The 25,737-nt window shown below is 33.5% G+C and overlaps 1 protein-coding gene across 1 annotated transcript; it reads right to left on the bottom strand.

The window, feature by feature from the left end:
* Positions 1-2,881: 2,881 nt before the first annotated feature.
* Positions 2,882-6,795, bottom strand: LOC132279860 (probable transcription factor KAN4). The gene is made up of 6 exons (XM_059781913.1): positions 5,760-6,795; positions 5,482-5,558; positions 5,169-5,208; positions 4,764-4,926; positions 3,495-3,594; positions 2,882-3,332 (listed from the first exon to the last, which is right to left on the bottom strand). Exons 1-6 carry the CDS (start codon positions 6,253-6,255, stop codon positions 3,204-3,206), a joined length of 1,005 nt encoding a protein of 334 aa, XP_059637896.1. The 5' UTR covers positions 6,256-6,795; the 3' UTR covers positions 2,882-3,203.
* Positions 6,796-25,737: the final 18,942 nt, after the last annotated feature.

The following is a 25,737-nucleotide window of genomic DNA, read 5'->3' as shown; positions in this document are numbered from 1 at the left end:
AATGGTAATTTATAAATGTAACTTGACCATAGCCCAACACCACTATCTTTTGGTCCATGCTTTGGTGGGCCGCGACGAACCACCATTAATCTCACTTTTTCCGGTGAGCTCCGGTGAACATATATTACAATTTTTCCTTAATTTTCACATTTTAAATAGTTTAGGGGGCATTAGTTAGTTTAGGGGGATTTTCTGTTTTTTGCTGAAAGTTCAGGGGGGTTTATTGCCCTTTACCCTTTCTTATATTATATATGTTTTATACAATTTAAAATTTTTATTGTTTTTTTATATAAATGGCTAAATGCTGAGGGTGAAGATCGACATGTGTTTTATCTTTCTTTAGAGTGTGGTTTAGTGAGTGAGTGAGAAGAGAGAGAGATAGGAAAAAGGAGGGGTGATGAGAATTAATAAAAGAGAGATGGACGTGGAGGGGCATTTGGAGCCAGGAATTAAAATCTACGATTGCAGTTGGGGCCAGTATGATGCATCTGACCAATCTCTGTTGTTCTTTTTTTTTTTTTTTTTTTTTATTTTTTTTTTTTATATCATTCTATGCCAGTGTGATTTGATCTTCTACAAATTTTTTATTTTCATTGTTGACTGGCCACTATCTTTAAGCAGTGCTCAAATTATTGTAAAATTTGAAAATTGTAACTTATGTGGCCACTATTCAAATGTACGAAGATCTTGAAGGTTTCATGATCGTAACATGGTAGATGTTCAGGAGGTGGTCGTGGATGAACCGCATAGAATAGAAGAAGAGGATTATGTAGAGTACAAGCAAAAGGAAGAGAGTTTCAAGAGCTTTCTCATGGCGTCAAGGCCAAGTCAATTCCTAATTTACACGATATACTCTGTTGTATGATGCTCTCCGACGAGTTTTTTTTTTTTTTTTAATCTTTGAAAATCAAATTGTTTATGTGTTAGAAAAATCATTTATTGGAGTTTTTAATCTGTTTGAGTACATTAATATTTAAAAATTTTGAAATTTTTAATCTGTTTGAGCACATTGTTCTTAAAATTTTAATCAAATTAGTCTCAAAGGGTATAAAGCCAATGTTGGATTGTTAAGAAAACAAAGCTATTACTCTAAACTCGAGAAGTTTAGAGTAATTATAATATCAACTTCTCAAATGTAGTAATCCTTAGGTCGAGTTGCACATTTTTGTGAAGTGAATATTTATTTGTAATTTGTAGAGTGAATTGGTTAATTCACCACATACATGTATGACGGTTGTGCTTACTATGATGCACGTCTTAGAAAGGTAATTTGTGTAAGCATCATCAAATGTCTTAGAATGAGATGATTGCTCATGAAAATTCATTGAGGTATATCATCGTACTTACCTAGGAGGTGAGACTTCAATTGGTGACTTATTAACTTACGATATAATCCACTTCAGATATGGCTCAGCGGTTTACTCACTAAATTTTGGAGCTTAGCAAGCCTAAAGGGGATTCCAGTTCCGCTGGGTGTTCTTTGTGGCTAGCTTTTACTCTCCCTGCAGTGACTTACCCAGCCTGAGTAGAGAAGCGCCATTCCGGGTCCTCGGAGATTAGTCGAGTTATTGAGGGGTCCTACGGGTTCTTGCCATCCCGGGTTAAAAAAAAAAAAAAAAAAAAAAACACTTACATAGTGTTAAAATGACGACGGAGTGATCTAATGCGTTATGACTTTTTTTTTTCCCCCACTCTATTGGATAATCTAATCCATGTTTCAAGCCTTTGGAGCTATGTTTTGGGTTAACCATTAAGTGTGGGTTTGGACTACTTTGCTTTTGTAGCTTTATCTCAAGTCTTTTATTCATGTCGACCTCTTTGCCCATTTATGGGTATTTGCAATTATAAATATGCCATTAAAAAAAAACAACACACACACACCCTGGAATACCAGTGATTTACATACTGAAAGATGGAAAATATATGAGGGGTCTTGCATGTAGGTCCTATTAAGGTAAGTGTATATACTTAAACTTTACATCTTTAGATAGTTGTAAACATGAAAAATGCAAAATACTTTCAAATATATTACTTAATATTTATATTCATTATTATTTAGAATCAAAATTTAGTTTTTTTTTCTTAAATACATATTATTTAGAATTATAAATTAATAAAATGCATGTTCATTTATACAAGTTCTCTATTCATTTTCGAGAGTGAGATATAACTAGAGAAGCATACCTAATAATTTTATGTGACTAAAAATCATTGTTTGATGATTATTCAATCTAGTGTGTATATATATATATAAAAGCCTTATTCTCATAATGGAACACACTGACATCAAAGCCAAAAGGTTGATGCCAAACATCCTCTAAAATATTCTGTTATATATATAGAATCTTGTGTTGCTTATTTTATCATACAGTACTAATTATTCCATCAATCGACATGGAAATGAAACAAATGATTTGACGGATCCAATTGGGGACCGTTCTAACATCTTTCTTCTAGCGACTAAAGAAGAGTCTCTCTGAGTACACAAGGCTCCCATCTTTGTAAGGCGTGAGGAGTGTAAGATGTACACAACCCTATTTTCAAGTGAAGAGACTATTTCCAATTTTAAAACCGTGGAGTTTACTATAGAAATGTTGGCAACAAAATAATAATATTTATTTTCAAAAGTAGAAAATAAAATTGAATGTTTCATGCAACACTAGCTTTATATTCAAATTGCTCATTTCAAAAGTCCATGATAATTTATATATATATATCATGCGTTACAGCCCCAATATTAATGTAGGCTGCACGTAATTGCCAAGGCCAGGGCGCTCAAGGATGATATATACTTGTTAGATTGCCATATGAAGAATCAACATGGTTTTACATAAACTAGCCAAGATATTTCACCTCATCCGAGCCCACATGCTCACTCAGATACCATCAATGGCAACTGTATGGGACATGAATTCCTGAATAATTATGACGAATATTCCGAAATCCCAAAAAACATCTAAGTACACCAAGAGAAAATCATTAGAGACACCCTTAGATCTATTTCCTACAAACTTATTAGATCCTACAAGAAATCATTGATCATTTATCCAACAAAATCGAACAATTCCTACTTTCTTTTGTCTCTCTTCTCTCCCTTTTATGCTCGAGACAGAATTTCAAGAACATGTATTTGCATGTAGTGCCTAACAGTTGAGAAGTGTTAGCTCATTTGAAGATTGATCATCAGTGGTATTGTTGTCAATTTACCAACTTGGCCTTCCAAGAGTGAACTCTAGATCAACCACCATATCAGAAGATGACAAGGAGCTATTCTCCAACATTTTTCTCTCTCTTCCTGCAGACACATGGAGGGCACCTTCATGTCCATCCACCTAACAAAGATCAAAGGAATTTAACTATCAGCTGCAAGAATTGATCATCACATTAATTTCAATTTAAAATGCTTTTGTGTGTGTGTGTATATTATATGATTGTGTGTGTGTGTGTGTGTGTGTGTGTATATATATATATATATATTTTGTAGTTGAACATACCTTGGTACTGTCATTTGCCCTCAAATCATAATAACTTAATGCATTTTCTTGACTTGATTGACTCCAATATTTTGTCTCCATCGATGATGACCATGAACCTCTGCTCACATTTTCAGAGAAAGATAAAGAGAATCAGGAATGAACAAGTTAAAACAAGAGAGAACATGATCACTTGTTAGTGATTTTTCAAGGTGTCAACATCTTTGTTAGTGTGAAGATAGAATTTTAAAGATTTCAAATTTACTTTAAAGATTTTTTATTTACATATATTGAGAGTTTGATATAATTGCCATTCCACATATTTTTTCAATCTCCCATGGATTAGGGTTCTCTCCTCTTTGTAAGCCATAAGGCTTGACACACGCACACATATTACACTAATCTTTATGGACGTGTGTGTGTGTGTGTGTGTGTAAGTGGACTTGCCAATATTCATATTAATCAAATGAACATTTTTTTTGTTTTGTCCTTTTGAACTCTTCTTCATACCGATACATGAGGTAGTAGAATCTGCATTCAAATATTAAATATAGTAACAAACCCCAGTTCTCGAGTCATTGATGAATAGTCCATAGCCGTCCATGGATGAAGTCAACATAATCCAGCCAACATTCAACACTAAATACTCCTTTAAGAACCTAAATTTAACCTAACTTGATAGGTGCACGTAATGGCACTACTACACACACATACACACACTAATAAGTTTCTATTTAAACTACATTGAGATTTGAGCAACACTAGTCCTTGACTTTTAGAGTTCCTCGAGATCCATACATATAAAATCTAATGGATCGACCACAGAAGGGCATACTAAAATCACTACTCCACCAGCTTGAAACCCTAGGCTATATATGTTCATCACAATCAATGTAATTAAATTGTAATAAAATTAATCACATTCTATATCTACACCAATATTCACAAAGAAAAACACCACTTTGGAGTTGGACCAAGAAATTCCACCACCAAGCGGCAATTGTGTGTGTGTATATATAATTGAGTAATGGTACGAAGCCTACAAAAGATGATTTATCCTTGTCTCTCCTCTTAAAATATTTATCTCAATGATTGTCACATCAGTCGGTAACCAATTTGGACTTCTTTCACATGTATTCGTGTCGGCACTGATTGATTAGATGCCCTTCAAGCGAATCATTATATCTTTCAATTTGTAATGATGAATGGGAGGAAACATGTGGTACCTTATATAATGATGTACTAGAAAAGAAACAAAAATGAGAGAGTACATGCTGCAGATAAACTCACCTTTGGGAATTTTCTAGTGGTGGTGGTGGTGGTGATGGTAGTAATGGGTTGATAGAATAAGAAGGGTTGATATGATCATGATCAGCATTCTCACTACACAATCCTGTCTCCACATCAATTATCCCTGTCCTTTGTTTCAAACCCTTATCTGTCTGCCCTTGACCTGCAACATTTTGATCATCATATATAATCATAGAGCCCTTGCTCTTGCTTTATCAGACACCACAGTAAATTATTCACATGGACTATAAGTCAGTCCAATCCTAACTACTATTTTTCTTTAGTTTTTTGGAAAAAAAAAAAAAATTGGATCTATTTTTCAACAAGCTCACAAAGAACAAAATATATATATATATATATATATAATATATATAGTGTCCTTAATCAGAGAGAAAATTGAAATACCTGTTCCTAATTTGTCAGTGCTCTTCACTGTTCTATACATCTGCATGAACACCCACAAAATAAAAAATAAAAAAAGGTCCACATTGCGAAGATTACATCCTCTAGATGCCATTTTGTCCTTACCCTTTGTACTACACCCCCACTACACTGGAATAATATCAATATACAGATAAATATATATCATCATGAAATAGAAAAGATACCAACACAACCATGAAAATCAGAAAAAAAAAAAAAAAAAAAAAAAAAAAAAAAAAAAATCAATCTCCTCCTTAAATTCAAAGAAATAGTGATTGAATACAGAAAAACCCACCTGCAAGTGACTCTTCACATGAGCTAAGGTTAGATCCTTCACATTCATCAGCTCTAATACAGATTTAGGCGTTGCTCCTGTGACAATATCAAAACACACATACTTAAATACTTGTGTGTGTTTTCTTCGTCGAGTAAGATACAGAAGTACAAGTAGACTCCAAACCCGAACAGGTTTGTAAGGATTGGTACTTCTGTGTTAAGTCATATAAGATCAAATAAAAAGGAAATGTATATATTAACTAATGTGAGAATATATTTGAGAATGTTTGGGCTTACTTTCATGGCCACCAAGAAGCTGAACGGCGTGAACGAAATGGGCGTGAAGGGTTGAAGTCCATCTCATTCTTGGAGCTCTAATACTCCTTCTAATCCCGTTGATCATTCTCGAACTTTGCTTGAACTCACGGCCATAAATTTGGGGCTGGTAACTATAATGGTGGTGAGGTTGGAAGTTTCTTGGTAGTTGGACAGCCGGTAGAGGATTCAAAGCTGCTATGTCAAACCCTAAACTCAGTGTTGGTTCAGTAGGACTAGGACCATGTTTGAAGCCACTATCTCGTGGCAATATGACTCCATTTTCATGGCTTAAATCGCTTCCGCTGCTACCGGATGTATCAGTGGTCGAGCTCCGGTCACTGCAAGCTGATTTCCTCATCGACCCATCATAGCACGTGTCTTTAACATCACAATCTGAAATGGATGGTGGGCTGATCTGTAAAGAGAGATCAGGCAAAGCTGAAGCAGTCCTCATGGGGTTTGAACTTTGGAACATGAGATTAAGAGGGTACTTAGTAGTTGAGTCAAAGATCACAAATAAGGAAAGAAGTGAGAGATGGAAAGAGAAGAAGGGAATTGAACTGAAACTTTGATTGGAGGGAAATGAGGAGAGAGGAGGAAAATAGGAAAGGGGTGAGTTGTGATTATATCATGAGTACCTTGTGATTTGCATGGGTGCCTAGAGGGAGAGAGGCTTTTAGTATGATAGGTCTCTAGGGGTGATCATAAAGAATCAAGAGAAATTAAAGGAAATATATAGAGATGAAGGAATTGCAGAGAGAGTAATTAGTAGTAAATATATCCTATATACTAGTCAGAATAATAATGCAGGCAGGAAAGGAGGTGGTTAACAGAGATTTTTTGGGGGATGAAGCTTTGAAGGAAAAGTTAGTGAAAAGGGGAAGTTGTGTATTTAAGGATGCAGAGGGATCAGATACCTTTCTACTGAGAGAGAGGTGTAGAGAGAGAGAGAGAGAGAGAGAGAGAGGTGTTTGGTTTTCTTATCTGCATAATGGGAAATGAAAAGGCAGGTGCAGGGATATAATGGTGGTTCTGCAGGGAATGGTTGGAAATCGAGAAAACAAAAGGAGTACTGTTCAGTGGGATATTGAAATGGGTACTGAGTCTCTCTCTACGGTGATAGATTGCGACCTATTTAAATTTCATTCTCTTTTTGTATTTATGAGAATTTTATTTAAGTTTTCTATTATTTCCTTGATTTAAATTACTCCTATTTCCGTTTTCCTTAAAATATATATATATATATATAAATAGGTTATGAATCAAAGTATGTTTTATGTTTCATGGGGTCACAAAATCAACAATATTATGTGACTTAGACTAGCCTTTTGAGTATGCTTAAAACATTTTTTTTTTAGAAAGAGATTATGTGTATGGATAATACTTAGCTACTCACTGGTGGGTAAGGGAAAGCTACTCATCAAATAATAAAATAACACATCACATTTAATAATAAAATAATTCATACCTAAAAATACTATATACGTTTATTCAATGGTTGATCCGAGAAATCAGAGAAATGTGTGAATTATTTTATTATTAAAGATATTATGTTTTTTTGTTATTGGACCATATAAGAGTGAATAACTTCACCCTATTCATTAGTGAGTAGCTAAACATTGTTCCTTGTGTATTTAACAATTCACTATAATAAATCCGTGCAAATATCATTTTCATTCAATTATTCTTAAGATATATTTCATTATTCTCTCTCTATATATGATCATTCACAAATATCATGAATGGTTAAAATAATCTTCTTTATTGTTTTCTAAGCTTATAAATGAGAATGACAACTAATATATTTTCCTTCCCTTTTTTAATTTATTTATAAGAATTACAACTAATATTCATTTAATCCGGGTTTTTTCTTTTCCTCTTTTGTAACCTTAATTGATTTTTTAGATACGTCTTAGAATTTTCTTGATTTTGCTTTAGTAAGGTCTTGTTTGGTAATCACTTTTATTTTGTGTTTTATTTTGACAAGCAACGTTTGTGTTTTAGAGTGTGTTCAATGGTATTCAGAAGCATCTTTGGTAACGTTAAATTTATTGTAAAATTTTTTAAAGCAAAAATATAAAAACATATTTAGTAAAAAGGATTGTATGTTTAAAAAATAAAATGGTTAGTTAAAAAAACAATAGTATAAACTCTCTTTTTTTGGATATTGTTCATCACTGTAATGTTTTTGCCATAATGCGTAAGCAATCGAAAACACCAATTCAGTTCTTTCAATTCTGACCTCTTTTTTTAAAAAAACATTTCAATATTATTCAAATCGCAGCAAACTTACGTTACCAACTAAAAATGTGCTTGTTTAGTTACAATACACAATACACAATCCGAAATAATAATAATAATCGAACTGTTTTTATTTTATTTTTTCTTTTTAAGTACAACGAGAACATAGGGTTTTAATCCCATTCCGAAGATGAAATCTAGATACAAAATTTGGAAACAAGGGTAAGCAAAAGATGTCCTCGCGAAGCCAAAATATTAGTAGTGTCACACAGTGGCTTTACTAAATGAGTCCTCTTATTTATCTCGATAAATAAAAACTTACTACTTGTCAAATATAATAGGACTCATATTAAAATATACGGTAATTAATTATTTAGAAAATTACAATCCCTTTTTAGATTTATCTTAATCTAGTATCTTTATTAACAATTAAAATTTCAATCACCATGTATATCAAATTGTGTATCTATTATATATATATATATATATATATATATATATATACACATCATATTGCATCTATGTAAGAACTCTTGAGATATATAAAACATTGTGTCTTTGATCATTAATATACATCAATTACTTTGATAGACATTTGTTAATTGATATAATAATTAAAGCTAATCTAACTCCAATAAACAAAAATAATGAGAGGCATTTAAAAAAAAAAAAAAAAAAATCAAAGTATTAAAAAATTGTAAAATAGCATTGTAATTTTTGTTGTAGATTTTGTACAAATCAAATTCTTATATTTGAATATCATGAAACTTGATGTGAAAAATAAATAAATAAATAAATAAAATAAAAAAGATGATACAAGGAAAACTAAGAAAATAAGTAAAGGGGTTATGTAAAACTGAAAAATAAGTAAAAGAAAAAGAGACTATTTTATGGAAATAAATAAGAATAGTAATGATACCTCCTCTTTAAGTGAAAATTTTAGAATAACCAAGTCATATTTGTTTTAAGTCGGAGTATTAAAATAGTAAATAATATCATTTTTTTTTTTAAATTTATTATTATACATGAGCAAGTGAAGATTGAATTAAATCTTCATTTAAGTCGGTGGGTGTCTATTTCGACATTTGTTACAACAACCCTTTTCTAATTATGTAAATAAAGAAATCATTACTAAAAGATTAAATACATATTAGTTTGGACACAAGACTAAAAATTTCCACACAAGTTGAATTCAAGTGATTTTTAAATCAATACATCTAATTTTTTAAATAAGTAGAGACTAATCTCATCAGGACAAATTCATTATATAAATCAATTGAATTATTTGACTTTTAAACTCTAAATTATTATTATTAAAAAATTTATTTCAAAATAAAAATACCTAATGAACTTATAGATCTATTTATTTATTAGTCTAATGATTTTTTTCATTATTTGTAATTTTGACTTAAATAGTATTGATTTACGGAGTAATTATTTTCTTTATATATATATATATATATATATATATGTTATTACTATTACGTAGTATTTTTTTTGTCTGACATATTTAATTTCACTGTCTATCGGGCACAAACCATCCCCAAACATCCCGAAACCTTTCTTATTGACAGCTCTAAAAATTTGGTGTAGGTAGTCATTAATTCTAATAATAAGTCTACCCTAGGCTCGAGTCTTCCTTCGTGTGCACGTTTATGGACCAATAAATATCTAGCTGTACACGTGCGAACGGCACCAAAATAATCGGATTTGGAATGAGAAGGTAAGGAATATATATATATATATATATAGATATATAGCGAGTGTCAGATTGTGGCTGGGTTGTCCGGCGACACTGGGGCCTCAGACCCACATGCAACTGACCTTAGGCCCAGTTTCATTTAAATACAAAAATATAAAATATAAAATAGCCTACAATGAATGCTTCTAAGTTCACAGTGAACTTACTTTCACTGTGACTGTTGATTGAGGAATAATTTGTAGTATGACCTTACAAGAATTAACATTACTTTTTTTTTTATTTTTTTTTTATTTTTAAATTAGGGAGGGGTACTCAAATACGGACACACTTTCGGAGAGTTGGATCATCTACCAATTCAGCCACTAACTAATGCTCAATAGTATTACTTTCTTTCGATTTCTATATTGTATGACTGAGAAGCATAGATATAGATATAGAACACGATATAAATTTTTAAAAATAAAATGTAAATAAATTATATTTTTATACATGATATAAATTTTTTAAAAATAAAATGTAAATAAATTATATTTTTATATACATACAAAATTGTTATATATATTATTATTTTATAGAATATTATGACTAATAAACAAAATAAGATTTAAAATTCAAATTGCATACTTTGTACTAAATCACCATATATATATATATATCGTAATACTTTTTTAAAAAGATTATTTTAGACTTTCTTAAAAGTAGATTATAATATTATTGTTAAAAAATACTACATTTTAATGTTTAAAATTCATGGTCCAAGTATTAGATATGTGTTAGAAAAACAAAATATATATATATTTTTTTTTTTAATACTATCTGTATCCGATACAGAGAGTCAGTATATGGAATATGAATATGTTAGTCTTGAATACGTATCCATATTATAATCCGACCCGACGTGGAGAGAAATTCCAAAAAGACCATATTCCTCGGCGTCAACATGGGTATGATCACGTGAGATACGGACGTGACCCTGTCGAGGCAATATGTTCTTCTTTGTTCTCTTCTTCATTTTCTCTAGCTAAACCCCACCATTATTAATTCTTCTAATGTTTTTATCATTCTGTCTGTTTTAATTGTGCTCTCCTCCCAATAGCATCCAATTGTTTATATATATATATATATATATATATATATATATATATATCATTGTTTGTTTACTTTAAACCTAGATAGATGATCGCAACAACAACAAGAAGATGAGTAGAAAACGTTAATCCATTTGTTAATACTTTTCGAAGCCATGGTCAGCGCCTTATGCGCTCTAGATTCTCCGGGAATTGAACAATTTTCAACTTCTTCTACTACTTTATTTGTTCTATTAATTATCTCTCTCTCTCTCTCTCTCTCTCTCTCTATATATATATATATATATATTGATTAGGGAATAATAAGCTTGTAGTCGGCTAATATCCGGTCAACATGTCCCTCTTTGGCTCACTTTCAAATGTTTCAAAATGCTTGATTTATATTCCATATTCCATGTGTTTGTCTTATCATACTCTCCTTTTCTTTATTTCATGTATATATTCCTTCCAAATTATATAATGCTTATTTTTATTTTCGGAGTAAGACCTGCCTCTTTAATTAAATCCAAAAAATTGGAATTATATGTAATTAATTTCATTGGGCACTGTGGCTGATTCCTATCATACCACTCTAATATTGAATAGGGGTACTGCAGATCTAGGCATCTAGCTATAACACACACATACAGAAAATAACTTCCACCATTGTAAAAAAAAAAATCTTGTACTGTAGATAAATTTAGGTGGCTTAATTGTTTACATTATTGCATGGCTTCAACAATTTAAACACATATTTTATGCATAACACCTGCATCTATAAAATTATACATGGTAAATGAGATTGGCTTCCCTTAAAGTTTGAACAAATTATACGTGAATAGATTATTAGTGTTTGTTATTTTAACCTCTTTTAAATTCATTCAGCAACGGTTATAAAGTGATTTTATATATGAAAAGTGAGTAATACCCATATACTATTGTGGGAGTTCTTTAATACAAGAGATTAATAAAAGTAAAAGGTCTAAATACAAAGTTTGATGGATTGTGAACAAGAGCCTAATACATAGAAACTGGAAGCTAGTTAAATATCTCGACCTCTTTCTTTGTGCATGAAGGTCTCTATTTTTAGTCTTAGCCATGAGCTTGTTTCTCTAGAGGAAAGCCCTGAGGTGACCCACCTTAGTAGGGTAGTCATCATGACCCTATCAGACTTGATAGGACTAACTCAGTCTTTTAACTCGAGGGTAAGTGATACATTGAATGTACATTCTTTCACAAAGGTAGTTAAGGTTTATTAATGTGATTATCAATATCTCAATCCAGGCATATGGCTTCATCCTATCTTTGACTAAGCCTGTGGAATAGGAGGTCATAGGTCAAGGGCACCCTTTTCAACCCATCCATGACCCGTATCCTCATGTGGGCAAGAGAGACACTCGAGCCTAGCTTGGGCGGGCTACAGGTAAGTATCGCAAGAAGGCCTGAGCTTGGAACCATGGGGTGTCACGTGGTTATGTGGGTCACATCACTTGAGCTTGGCTCGGGCAAGCTATAGGTAAGTATCGCAAGAAGGCTCGAGCTTGGAACCATGGGGGTGTGCCACGTGACCATGTGGGTCACATCCCCTATAACTATAATACTATATTATATTATATTTTTGGGAGGCGTTATTGGCACTCCATTTTTCTATGTATGCATTACAATCTTATATGAAATGGCAGTTATATTCTTAACTGCACAAATAAATGATTACTCCATATTACTTTTTAAATGATACAACTTTCTTTTCAAATTTTCTTTCCTTATCTCTAATCTTTAATATTTTAGGTCTCTTTTGGCAAGATAAAAATAAAATAAAATAATAATTTGTTTCCAAGATCAAAAAAATATGTTTGAATAAATTCTCTTTTGATGGGACCAAAAAAAAAAAAAAAATGTAACAAACTAAAAAATTATCTCTTTTTACAAAAAATAAAATTATTTATTGAAGAAATTATCTCTTTTGTCAATGATAAAAAAAAAAGTACAAAAAAAGAGGATTAAAAAATATACATATTTCTATTGAATAAATTATTTCTTTTGATAAGACCCAAATAAATAAATAAATATATATATATATATTGAATAAATTATTTCTTTTGACGGGATCCCCAAAAAAAAAAAAATACCTCTTTTGATAGGACTGAAAAAAAATAAAGTTGAATTTGTTGAATAAATTATTTGTTTTGATTGCAAAAAAAAAAAAGTCAATATTGAGTGAATTATCTCTTTTGACTATCAAAAATAAAATTATTAGTATGGAACAAATTATTTTCTTTGAGAGGACCTCCGAAAAGAAAGGAAATTATAGCACTGAAAAAAAAAAAAAAAAATAGGTAAAAAAAAAAATTTAAGTTGTATAAAGGGTAGTTATGGCATTATAAAATAAGGTATAGTGCATTAATGAATAAGTGGAGTGCAATTAGATAAAAGTGAGGTATGAATAATGCCTCCCATATTTTATACAAGTGAGGACAAAATTATCATTTTATAAGATTTGGTCTAACATGTTTAATGGAAAGAAAAGGTTAGACACAGAGAAATCAAAATACATTTATTATTTATTGATTAAACAAATTTACGAATTATTTCGTTTAGCTGATTTATTTTTTTTATTTTTCCCAAACACATTCTCGCATTACAGCAATAAAATGGAACGAATATTAGTTTGATCTTGGTTAATCGTGAGAGGCATATACAGACATGTGTTTGCTTCGGAATTTGAAGAGCAATTATCCTAAAAACAAGAAGAAAGGAAGGAATCCCCGAAATCAACGCCGTTTAGAATGACGCGGCCACGACATTACATGAATAACATAACATACAACACAAATATATATATATACACAACACACATATATACACACACAAAGTTAAAGGGAGTCTGCGAAAAGAATAAGAAAAACAAAAGTTTTGTAATAGTTAAATGAGTGCAAAATCAAAAGCAACATAGAAACGATGAATAATTGAGAAGGTTGGAACAGGCACTTTATCACTGTCAAAAGAGACACATTTGACAGCAGCATTTTCCCAGTGGGAGAGGCCAAGCTTCTTAATAAGCCCTAGCTTCTCAATCAAGTGGCCCCTTCTAAGAAGAGTACAAAGTCACAACTGTCAGTGAATGAATATAAGTCAGACCCTATATATATATATATATATAGACACACACACACACACACACACACACACACACATACACACCTTGAAATTTGAAAAGTTCCAACCTAACCCCTAAGCGAATCTACAACCAACCCTTTCACTCTGGTTATCTAGTCTGCAGACGAGCTGTCAAGAGAATTTTACATTCAAAACTTAACTAAAAATAGAAGCACGGTCGGATTCAGAAATGGTTAATGGGTGAGTTAATATTAATAATAATTTTTTTGGGTGAATTTATACTAGAAATAATTTATTTATTTATTTATTTTTGTGCCTGGGCTAAAATTTAAATTTGACCTGGATTAGCTAGTGAATAGAAGAAGTCTAATATGAGATAGAGGTAACAAGATATATATATATATGTGTTTGTGTGTGTGTATATATAACTCCGTTGAATGAATTTAATGACATGGTATAGTTTTTTTTATTGCAATATGAAAGTTAAGAGTTTAAAACAAAGATACAACTTAATTCTCTACATGTAAAGATGAGTTTTGTAAGTACATTCGATCCTTCTTAGACTTGCAATAGCATTTATCCTTTTTTACATTGTCATATTGATGATTATGGCAATTCTTGTCGTATGGTGTTATGTTTTACAATTGATGGAGCATTCGAAGGGTTGAACTCACAATATTGCAAGAGTTGATAGACAAAGTTTAGGGTTGTTTGGTGAAAAGAGAGTTTGTTTGCTTTGGAAGTAGATAAAAAAAAATTACTAGTATATTATAGAGTTTATACTAGTAGTACCCACTACTTACTTGGACCACTGTCCAAAGCCTATATTCACTCTTGTCCATTCTAACTAGTCTCTCTCTTCTGTATACATTCTAAAAGTCTTCTAGTACGAATTACTAAACATTAATGTAATGGTGTTGAAAAGTTCTACCTAGATATCAAGCAATGGTCCATTCAGGGCATATCCTAATGCGCTCATCTCACCACCCTCATTTAAGGCCGTCTATTAATAATAATGATACTATACAGATGCTTTTACCCTAGCCTTTTTCCCACAAGATTTATTCACAAAGAGCCCAGCATCTGCCACCCGTTGAAAGCCATATGGGTGGGACCCATCTCTGGTATGAAATTAACTTTAAATGCACTTTGGCACATTGTGCTTAATTCCTTCCCTAACTTGACCTACCATAAATAATTAGTTTTTCAGTTTGGTGCATACATTTATAGCATGGAAAGTATATTAGAGAGAAGATTTATTATTTATTATTTATTATTTATTTATTTTTTTAAGAGAGAAGGTTGAGAATAAAGTATATTACAGAGAAAGTTGAAATTGTCCGATATCTTCCATTCAAACCGTACCATAATACTGTTGTGGTTGGTATGAAAATAAGGAAGTGGAATGCAAATTGAAATAAAATGAGAATCAAAATAGAATGTAATAAAATTGTCTATTCTTATTTTATTTTTTGATTGTAAATATGAAATGATATAGAAATAGAATAATAATTATCATTTTAGTATTTGATTGAACCAATTTTAAAATTTAAAATTGAATAAATTTTAAATTGAATTATCTAAAATATCAGTCTTAGTGACAAATAAATTAAATTAACTTTAAAAAAAGAAATGGCAATGGTGGCGGATGACGGTGACAATGGTGGTGGAGGTGAAAGGCTACAGTAGTGGATGTGGTAATGTTAGAAGGCAGTGGTGGCGGTGGCAGTGGCGGTGGCGGTGGCGGTAGCGGCAGTGGTGGCGTTGGAGGAAGGCAGTGGCGGCGGCAGCAGTGGTGGTGGTGGTGATGGCGACGGCAATCACGATAATGGTGACGGTGAAGGTGTCAATGGTGGAAAGCAATGGTGATGGCGGAAGTCGGTGGTAGTAGTGGAAGGCAGAGACAACAGTGACGGTGGTGGTGGCAACGACAGCGGTGGAGGTGGCAGTGGTGAAAGGCAATAGTAGTGGTGGTGTTAGAAATTTGGTTTGAATGGAATCTGTCTATCAAGGAGTTTGTAAGCGAAGTGCTGCGTACAAACTAGACTGCCTACCACAACTTTTGTGAAGTAATGTGTAGTGTAATAGTTTGGATCAGAAGAGTGTAACTAAAGCTGCAACTCGGGCTGGGCCAGCTCGAATTTACCCGAGCCCAGCCCGAAATTTTCAGGGCTTGGGCAGTGTTTTTTTGTTCTAGGTTTGGGCTTGGGCTAGATATTCCGAGCCCGAATTAAATTTGGGCTGGGCTTGGGTTGATATTATATAAAGCCCGAAGCCCAACTCAAGCCCAAAAAGGGTATATTTATTTTAAAACTATGTTATTTCACAAGTGTATAATAGCTTAGTTGGTAGTGTGTTTGAGATTTTTCTTGGAGGAATGCTGTTCGAGTCCTTGTAACTGCACAAATTTATTATTTTTTATATTCTGAATACAGAGGCGTGAGCTCATGGGTGAGCTTGGGCATGAGAAGTTAATTATAGGTTGGGCTTAGGTGGCTAGGATTGGGCTCGGGCTGGGCTTGGGCAAAAGATTTTGTACATGGGCTGAGCCCGAATTAAGTCTCTAGCCTACCCAACCCACCTGAGTTGCAGCACTAAGTGTAACTAGTTAAACCATTGCGTCTAATGGTGTTTCAGTTTGGGTTATAAATGTTTTCATAATCATGTAATAACTGTTTATGGGGTTTCTTTTAAATAAGTGTGAGGTGTAAATCATGTTTATTCAAACCAACCGTTCTAACCTATTGAAATAAGTGTGTCTAGTGACAAAGAGGCATCACTTCTTCTATAGAGCCATTTGTAAAGTCGTTTAATTCATTCTTTCTCACCCTTTCTCAACATGAACCCAACCCAAGTGGGTGTGGGTTCAAGCCATTTTGTTTGGTGGTTAGAACCACATGGACCTGCATCTTATAGCTGTTGTCGTATGGTCAATTGTGTGAAAGTGAGTTAAACGCGGGATGCGGAAGCTATTAGTTGATTTTAATTGTAATTAATTCTTGTAATGACCTAAATGAGATTAGCAGGTTAACTTGCCCAATTTTTGTGATTGATTAAATTATTTAACCAATATGATTAATTTAAATATCCACAATCACAAAGATAAATACTATTAAGTAAAGCAAGTAGAGATAGAGAGATTGCACCAGGATTTTTAGCGAGAAAACCTCAATTGGTAAAATAGACTAATTGTTTGAGTGGGAAAAACCTCGTGGACTGTGCAGTCCAAAGTAAATCGATCCACTATGTATGAAACAAAGCACAATGGACTTTGACTCAGGCTCACACCCTATCGTTTTACCAAACATTTAATCGCTAACAATCCTCTGGCTCTGCGATGTCCCGTCCAACAACACTTGACCTCAGGCTTATTATTGATCTTTGTAGAAGGATTGTTGATAGATTAAACAACACTTCTCGAATACTTTAACCCTTTCAAAGTGTGATCACTTCACCTCTGTTCTTCAAAAATCTGAATTTGATGTAGAAGAATTAAATCCTACTTTTTCAGAATTTCTGAATCTTTAACTAAGCTCCAATTCCGATGAGAATGAAAACAACACTACTAAATCACTCATGAGTATATGTTTGTGCTCTCAAAAATAAAATCAAAATAATCAGATTTGATTTTCTGAAATTTATCTTTCTAAAGGCTTTATCAAAATAATGAATTGATGTTCCTCAAAGCCATACCTCAATAATGAAAGAAAGAGGCATTATATAGAAGTTTGGAAGACCTAAGCATACTTGTAAAACAAGTAGAATTCATGCATAGGTTTATGGAAGGAAGTCTGGACCAAAAAAGAATCAAACCAGATCAAGAAATATAAACTAAAGTTGCCAAACATGATCAGGAGTCTTGAACCGGTTCAGGATTTATTGAACCGGTTCAAGATGGCTAGTCTTGAATGTTCATAAATCTGCAGATATTGAACCTGTTCCTTTAAATCTTGAACATGTTCCCTCAGATGTTTGAACTTGTTCCCTTAATTGTTGAACAGTTCAACTTAGGTAGAAAGTATTTTCTTCCTAAAAACATTTCCAAAACTTCCGAATTGTTCTCACATACTGACAAAACTTTCCTAAAGCATTGTTCTCATCATCTCAGAGTGTAATAAATCATGAACACTTGAACTTTTTCAAATCCGCACCCGATCTTCAATCCTGAATTTTTTAATCGAAAAATTACAACTTAATCGGACTTGTTTTCACAACGAAATTAGCCAATTATAAAATATATATCTCACAAATTGGTCCATGCCAACAGACTAGTGTTGACCTTGAACAAAGGTTTTTGGTGATCATAATTCATTAATGATGTTCTATGATTACTAATGTCTTCTTGAGTGAAATTATAGAGCAAAGTATTTATCAAAACAAGCACTACAATACAAGGATAAATTTGAAGAAGCAACACCAAGGCATGAGCAAAGGACTAAGCAATCAAAAGTCAAAGTCAAAACATCACAAGACATCAAAATGGGGTTAGCTAGGTTGGTGAGTTTCTTAGGAAGTTTTGTTAAAGTGTATATAAACATTTTGAAGCTCAAACTCTCCAACATTATGCATATCATCTCAATTACCATGACATTATGCATATCATCTCAATTACCATGACTAAGGAACAAAGAACTTAAGCATATCCTTATCTGAAAATGTAAGTCCATTTCGGTCTACCGAAATGAGAAGCACTTGTGTATCAATCTACCGAAATGAACCAAGAGTTAAGATTAAAGCTTCAAGTTATTTTGGTCTACCGAAATAAATCATCATTTCATTTCGGTCTACCGAAATGAATATACAGATCCCACTAAAAGTTATTTCGGTTGACCGAAATAATTGAGAGTTCACTTCGGTCTACCGAAACAGATATACCGAGAGGGTGAAGTTCAATCCTGAAACTATTTCGGTCGACCGAAAACATGGGTTCCTCTTCGGTCTACCAAAACTAAAGTACTGAGAAGGGTGTCCAACTAGAAAACCATTTCGGACGACCGAAACTCAAGGGAGTTTCACTTCGGTCGACCGAAGCTGCATATTTCAAAATTCAAACGGGCATTTCTGTCTTGGGGTGTGTGTCCAACAGCTAGAAAAGTATCAGACATCATTTGAAAGTCTATATAATGACTGAATAACTTCATAAAAGGTTGTTGCATTTATTGAAAAAGATCTACTAGCAATCAAAGCTTTTCATCATCATTTTACACATATCATATATCATAAAAGAGAGTTGAGCTTCAAGTTATTCATACATACTCTAGAGTGAGCTAAATCTTGTACTTCAGATCTGAGAGAGAGATCATCTTGTACTTCATCTATATATTTCAAAAAACTTGTAAGAGCTGGTGTGGCTTAAGGAAGACTAAGAGAAGGTGTATCTCTTAGCACTTAGAAGTTAAAAGGTGCTTCTTGTAAAAGGTTTGCTTTCCACCCGCAAAGAGAAGCCTTAGTGAATTGGGAAGTCTCAAGAGGGGTCTTGAGCCGTGGAGTAGGAGTTTCCGAATCTCGCTAAAATCGTTGAGTACATGTTTACAACTTCTATCTTTATCTCTCATATTTATTGCTTCATGTATGTCTTGATATGCCTTTTCATAAATATTGACAATTAAAGCTTAAATTCAGTTTGCATCATTCAATATTTGCCAAAGAAGTTAAATTTAACTCTAGTTGATAAATCAATATTGAAAAATTGACCTTAGTTTGTTTAGACTCTATTCACCCCCCTCTAGAGTCTATACTTGGGCAACAATTGGTATCAGAGCTTGGTCTTTATTGAAATAACTTAAGTGTTTTAGAGATCGATCATGGCAAACTTAAATGGTCACTTTCTTCAAGAAGGTCAGTCCAATACTAGACCTCCTTGGTTCGATGGAACAAATTATGGGTATTGGAAAAATAGAATGATAGAATTCCTCCAATCCATGGACTACCAAATCTGGTTGGTTATTGTTAATGGACTTTTTGTTCCAATGAAAGGATTTGGTGTTGAAAGAGTCCCTAAGACTGAAGCTGAATGGAACACCGAAGATTATAAACTTATCTCCTTGAATGCTAAAGCCAAAGTCAATCTTAATTATGCTATAAGTCCTAATGAATATAATAGAGTCTCTACCTGTACCACAGCTAAAGAAATCTGGGATAAACTCCAGATTACCTATGAAGGGACATCATAAGTTAAGGAATCCAAAATTGACATCTTTATACATCAATATGAACTGTTTCGCATGAATGAAAATGAGTCTATAGTACAATGTTTATGAGATTTACTAACATTATTAATGGCTTAAAACACCTTGGCAGAACTATGACTAATTCTGATCTTGCAAGGAAAATTCTTAGAAGCTTACTTGAAAAATGGGATGCTAAGGCAACTGCAATCAAGGAAGCTTATAACCTCAATACACTTGAGCTGGATGAACTTCTCGGTTCTCTTCTCACATGGGAGATCACTCTAAAAGATAGAGAAGGAGATCATCATCGAAAGAAAGAAATTGTTCTAAAAGCCTCTCAAATTGAAAAGGAAGTTTCCGGCAACGAAAGTGAAAATGATGATCTAGCCCTTATTACTCAATCCTTCAAAAGATTTCTTCATAGGAAGAAATTCAACAAGGGGAGGTTCAAAAAGGGAGAATCCTCTAATGAGCAAGGCAAACGTGACTCCCCCACCTGCTTTTATTGTGGAAAACCGGGACACTTTAAAGCTGATTGCCATATGCAAGCCTCTTGGGAAGATGACGACTCAAATGGATCCGAAAGTGATGAGGAAAAAGCCATTCTTTGTCTCATGGCGAGTAGGGATGAGGTAAATTCTAATTCTGACTCCTCTTCCGAAAATGAAATTGCTTATGATGATTTAGTTGATGCATATAATGGTTTACTTGATGGCTTTAAAGAATTGCATGATGAACTAGGTAAAATGGTAAAAAAATGTGCTTCTCAAAGAAGAGAAAAACTTATCCTTGAAAACAAACTTCAAACTCTTCTAAATGAAAATGAGTGCTTGAAAAAGGAATGTATTTCACTTAGAGAAACAGGACCACCTGAACTCATATCTGAAAATGAATCCTTGAAGTTAATCATTGAAGACCAAATTGATAGTCTAGCTAAGTTCACTCAAGGTACCAAAAATCTAGAACTTATGCTAGGTGCTCAAAGAGGTGTCTTTAATAAAAATGGATTAAGATATGACCCTTTTAACAAGAAAGCATGTCTATTGAATAAAAGAGAGTCTTTGGCTAATTACTTTGTCAAGAGCAAGAACAAAAATTTTAAATGTAATTATTGTAAAAGAATAGGTCATCTTATTCAAGAGTGCTCAAAGAGAAAGCCTAAATTCATAAAGAAATGGGTTTTTAAAGGAACATATATACTCTTAGCTAACTCCCATGGACCCAACAAGATTTGGGTACCAAGTGAAAATATTTGAAATCTCTTTTGTAGGATGGTTTCAAAGTCTACACGTCTTCCAAAGACAAATGGTTTCTTGATAGCGGATGTTCAAGACATATAACGGGTGACCGCGCACAATTTTCCTCTCTAGGAGCATACAACGGAGGAAGAGTAACATTTGGAGATAATTCTAAAGGCAAGGTAATTGGCATTGGGATTATAGGTATTTCTCTTTCTTTGTCAATTGAATATGTCTTACTTGTTGAGGGTTTAAAGCATAATCTATTTAGTGTTAGTCAACTTTGTGATAATGAATTTGATGTGACTTTTAAATTAGATAAATGCATTGTTAAAAGAAATGAATCTCAAATATTTTGTGCTCCTAGAAGTGGTAATGTATATACTTTGCTCTTAGGTGAACTTCAAGAACAAGATGTTAAATGTTTCATGTTATCCAATGAACATGGTTGGTTGTGGCATAGGAGGTTAAGTCATGCTAGCATTGATTTAATCTTAAGATTGTCTAAAAATGATCTAGTCAAAGGTTTCACCGCGATAAACTTTTCAAAAGACAAACCGTGTAGTTCTTGCCAAATCGGTAAACAAATCAAGTCTTCCTTCAAAAGGAAAAAATGATATAACCTCTTCAAAACCACTTGAATTGATCCACATGGATCTTTTTGGACCGGAGAAAATTGTTAGTCTTGGTGGTAAACTCTATGTCTTTGTGATCGTAGATGACTACTCTAGATTCACTTGGGTATTCTTTCTTGCACGCAAAAATGAGGCTCACTCAATTCTTTCAAAATTTTGCAAAAGCGTCGAAAATGAAAAGGAATATAAAATTAAAACCATTAGAAGTGATAGGGGTAGAGAGTTTGACAATCAAGACGTTGAAAGATTTTGCGATGAAAATGGCTACAATCATAATCTTTCGGCACCTAGAACTCCCCAACAAAACGGTGTGGTTGAAAGGAAAAATAGATCTCTTCAAGAAATGGATAGGACCATGCTAAATGAACACAAATCTCCTAGATCTTTATGGGCCGAAGCCGTAAATACTTCATGCTATGTTATAAATAGAGTTGTTATTAGAAAGATTCTCAACAAAGCACCCTATGAGTTATAGAACAAAAGAAAACCTAATATAGGTTATTTCAAAGTTTTTGGGTGTAAATGCTTTGTCCTCAATGACAAGGATAATCTAGGAAAGTTTGATGCCAAATCCGATGAAGGCATTTTTCTTGGATATTCCTCTAGAAGTAAAGCATATAGAATTTATAACAAGAAAACCCTAGTTGTGGTTGAATCGATACATGTTGTGTTTGATGAATCCTCAACCTTTCCCACAAAAAATGTGATGGATAATGATGAAGAAGTTGAACTTGAAAAGGGTACCAATGAACTTAATACAAATAGGTCCCCTATAGAGCTTGAGAGGAGTATCAATGATCTCAACTTAAATGAGTTTCCTATCGATATCTATCAAAGTTCTAATTCAAGTAATGATACATCTCTAAATAGAGCTACTCTAAATGAATGAAAGTTAGTTCATAATCATCCCATTGACCAAGTTATTGGTAATCCATCCAAAGGTGTTAGCACAAGGTCACAATTAAGAAATGTATGCAATTTTGTGGCATTCGTTTCTCAATTCGAACTTAAAAATATACATGAGGCTGAAAATGATAAATCTTAGCTTTTAGCAATGCAAGAAGAACTCATTCAATTCAAAAGAAACAAGGTTTGGGATCTTGTCCCTAGACCTCAAAATAAAACAATTATTGGCACAAAATGGGTTTTTAGGAACAAAAAGGATGAGTCAGGAACCATTGTTAGGAACAAGGCTAGACTTGTTGCAAAAGGCTATAATCAAGAAGAAGGCATAAACTGTGAAGAAACTTTTGCTCCCGTTGCTAGACTAGAAGCTATACGAATGCTACTTGCTTTTGCATCCCACAAAAATTTCAAATTTTTTCAAATTGATGTAAAAAGTGCCTTCTTAAATGGTGTTATAGAAGAAGAAGTTTATGTTGATCAACCACCGGGCTTTGAAAGTTATGATAATCCAAACCATATTTATAAATTGACTAAAGCTTTATATGGTTTAAAGTAAGCTCCTCGAGCTTGGTATGAAAGATTTAGTGGATTTCTACTTTCAAACGGGTTCGGTAGAGGTAAAATTGATAATACTCTTTTTACCAAAATCATTGATGAAAACTTGTTGATCATTCAAATCTACGTTGACGACATTATTTTTGGATCAACAAATGACCTTCTAAGTAAAGAGTTTGCCACCTCAATGCAAAATGAGTTTGAAATGAGCATGATGGGTGAACTCAACTTCTTCGTAGGGCTGCAAATCAAACAAACTCTTGATGGAATTTTCATTTCCCAATCAAAGTATACCAAAGATTTGCTAAAGAAATTTGGCTCGGAAGACGCCAAACATGCTAAAACTCCTATGAGTCCTTCCTTAAAACTTGATAAGGATGAGAAAGGCAAGGAAGTTGATATTAAGAAATATAGAGGAATGATCGGAAGTCTTCTATATTTAACGGCTAATAGGTCGGACATTATGTTTAGCGTGTGCTCATGTGCTAGGTTTCAATCTTGTCCCAAGGAATCTCACTTGAATGCTGTCAAACATATCTTTAAATACTTGAATGACACTATCAACCTAGGTTTGTGGTATATTAGGCACACATCGTTTGAACTCGTAGGATTTACGGATGCTGATTTTGCTGGCTGTAAAGTTTACAGAAAAAGTACAAGCGGCGCGTGTCACTTTATAGGTCAATCTCTTGTATCTTGGTCTTGCAAGAAACAAAACTCAGTTGCATTATCAACCGCTGAAGCTGAATATGTTGCTGCTGGCAGCTGTTGTGCACAAATTCTCTACATCAAACAACAGCTGGAAGACTTTGGTTTATTTTTCGACAAAATCCCAATCAAATGTGATAATACCAGCGCTATTTGCATATCAAAGAATCCCATTCAGCACTCTAAAACAAAGCATATTGAGATTAGATATCATTTCCTACGTGATCATGTTTCAAAAGGTGACATTGAATTGATGTTCGTTAACATCGAGAATCAATTAGCAGACATTCTCACGAAGCCACTTCAAGAAGACAAATTTTGCATACTTCGTCGAGAAATCAGAATGGCTATGGAAAGTGAAATTTATAACAGCTGCTAATCCTCAGAATCAACACTTCAAATTCTGCTCTCAGGATCAGCATTTTGGTAGACCGAAACCATGCTTCGGTCGACCGAAATAAGGATGAAGTTTCCTCTCAACAACCATTTCGATAGACCGATGAAGCCATTTCGATCGACCGAACCTTCGGGCCCCATCACATATGGCCCATCTTTGAATGTTAAAGACCCGCGAATCTCATTTTTACCTTTAAACCTCAAAACCCTATCTCTCTCGCTCCCTGAGGCGCCTCTCATCGTGCAAAACACCCGCGATCTTCTTCCTTCATCCTCTCATGCGAATCTCTCATTATCTCTCAAGGTAAGATGCATTTTGAACTCTCTCATCTTTTCGTCATATTTTTTCCTGAGTTTAAATGTCTCTGATTATCATCTATTCAAATGACTCATCTACTGTGATTATTTAACTCTTTTGCTTTATTCTAAGATAGAAGTGTTTTCTTTCAGTCACTATCATTTTGTTGCATCACTGTAAGATAGATTGTGTTGCTTTTAGCTCTGTCATCACTTCACATACACTTAAATCTATCCACAGAAATTAATGGCACCCAGAAAAAATTCTTCTAAACCTGATAAAAAGAAGAGATCTAAGCACACACATGACACTGAAGCTAGAGGGTCTAACCCCCTAAATCCTGTTCCTTCCGACCCTTACCCTGCCCTAGCTATGCGTCTATTCCGTGAGCCTAAGTTCAAAGAAGTTTATGAAACCAAGTTTCTCCACAAAATAGTTGAAAAAGGAAATTTTTTTGAGGAACATGACACTGAGGAACTCATCAGTCATACCTTTTCTCTCTTTGAAGCCATAGGGTTAGGTGAATTCTTGTCTATCAAAGTTCCTATCTACCCCAAATTGGTTAGGCTATTCTATACTCATCTTCAGAGGATCGTAGGAGAGAACACCTTCTTTTCATTCGTTATAGGAACCAAGATCACACTCCCTCTGTTAGCCATTAGTCGCATTCTAAACCTTCCTCATGGCGATATCACCTATAACACTGCCTATGACTGGTATGACGGGGAAGGGTTTGACCCTTACCAAGCCGTTCAACAAATGAGCCAATTTCCTACCAACAATACTCACAAAATCTATGCAAGTCAATTAACGGTACAATCATTGCATCCTTCCTAAATCTGGTGGCCGTTCCGATGTCTCATTCATGGAGGCATTTCTTATCTGGTGTATTCTAAATGGCAAGAAATTCAATCTCGCTTTTCT

Source organism: Cornus florida, unplaced genomic scaffold (assembly GCF_030987335.1).
Source record: "Cornus florida cultivar Cherokee Brave unplaced genomic scaffold, ASM3098733v1 CherokeeBrave_3.0.0_Hap2_Chr10, whole genome shotgun sequence".
NCBI classification, from domain to species: Eukaryota; Viridiplantae; Streptophyta; class Magnoliopsida; order Cornales; family Cornaceae; genus Cornus; species Cornus florida.
Note: the sequence above shows the minus strand (reverse complement) of the source record. Positions and strands in the feature narration are given on the sequence as shown.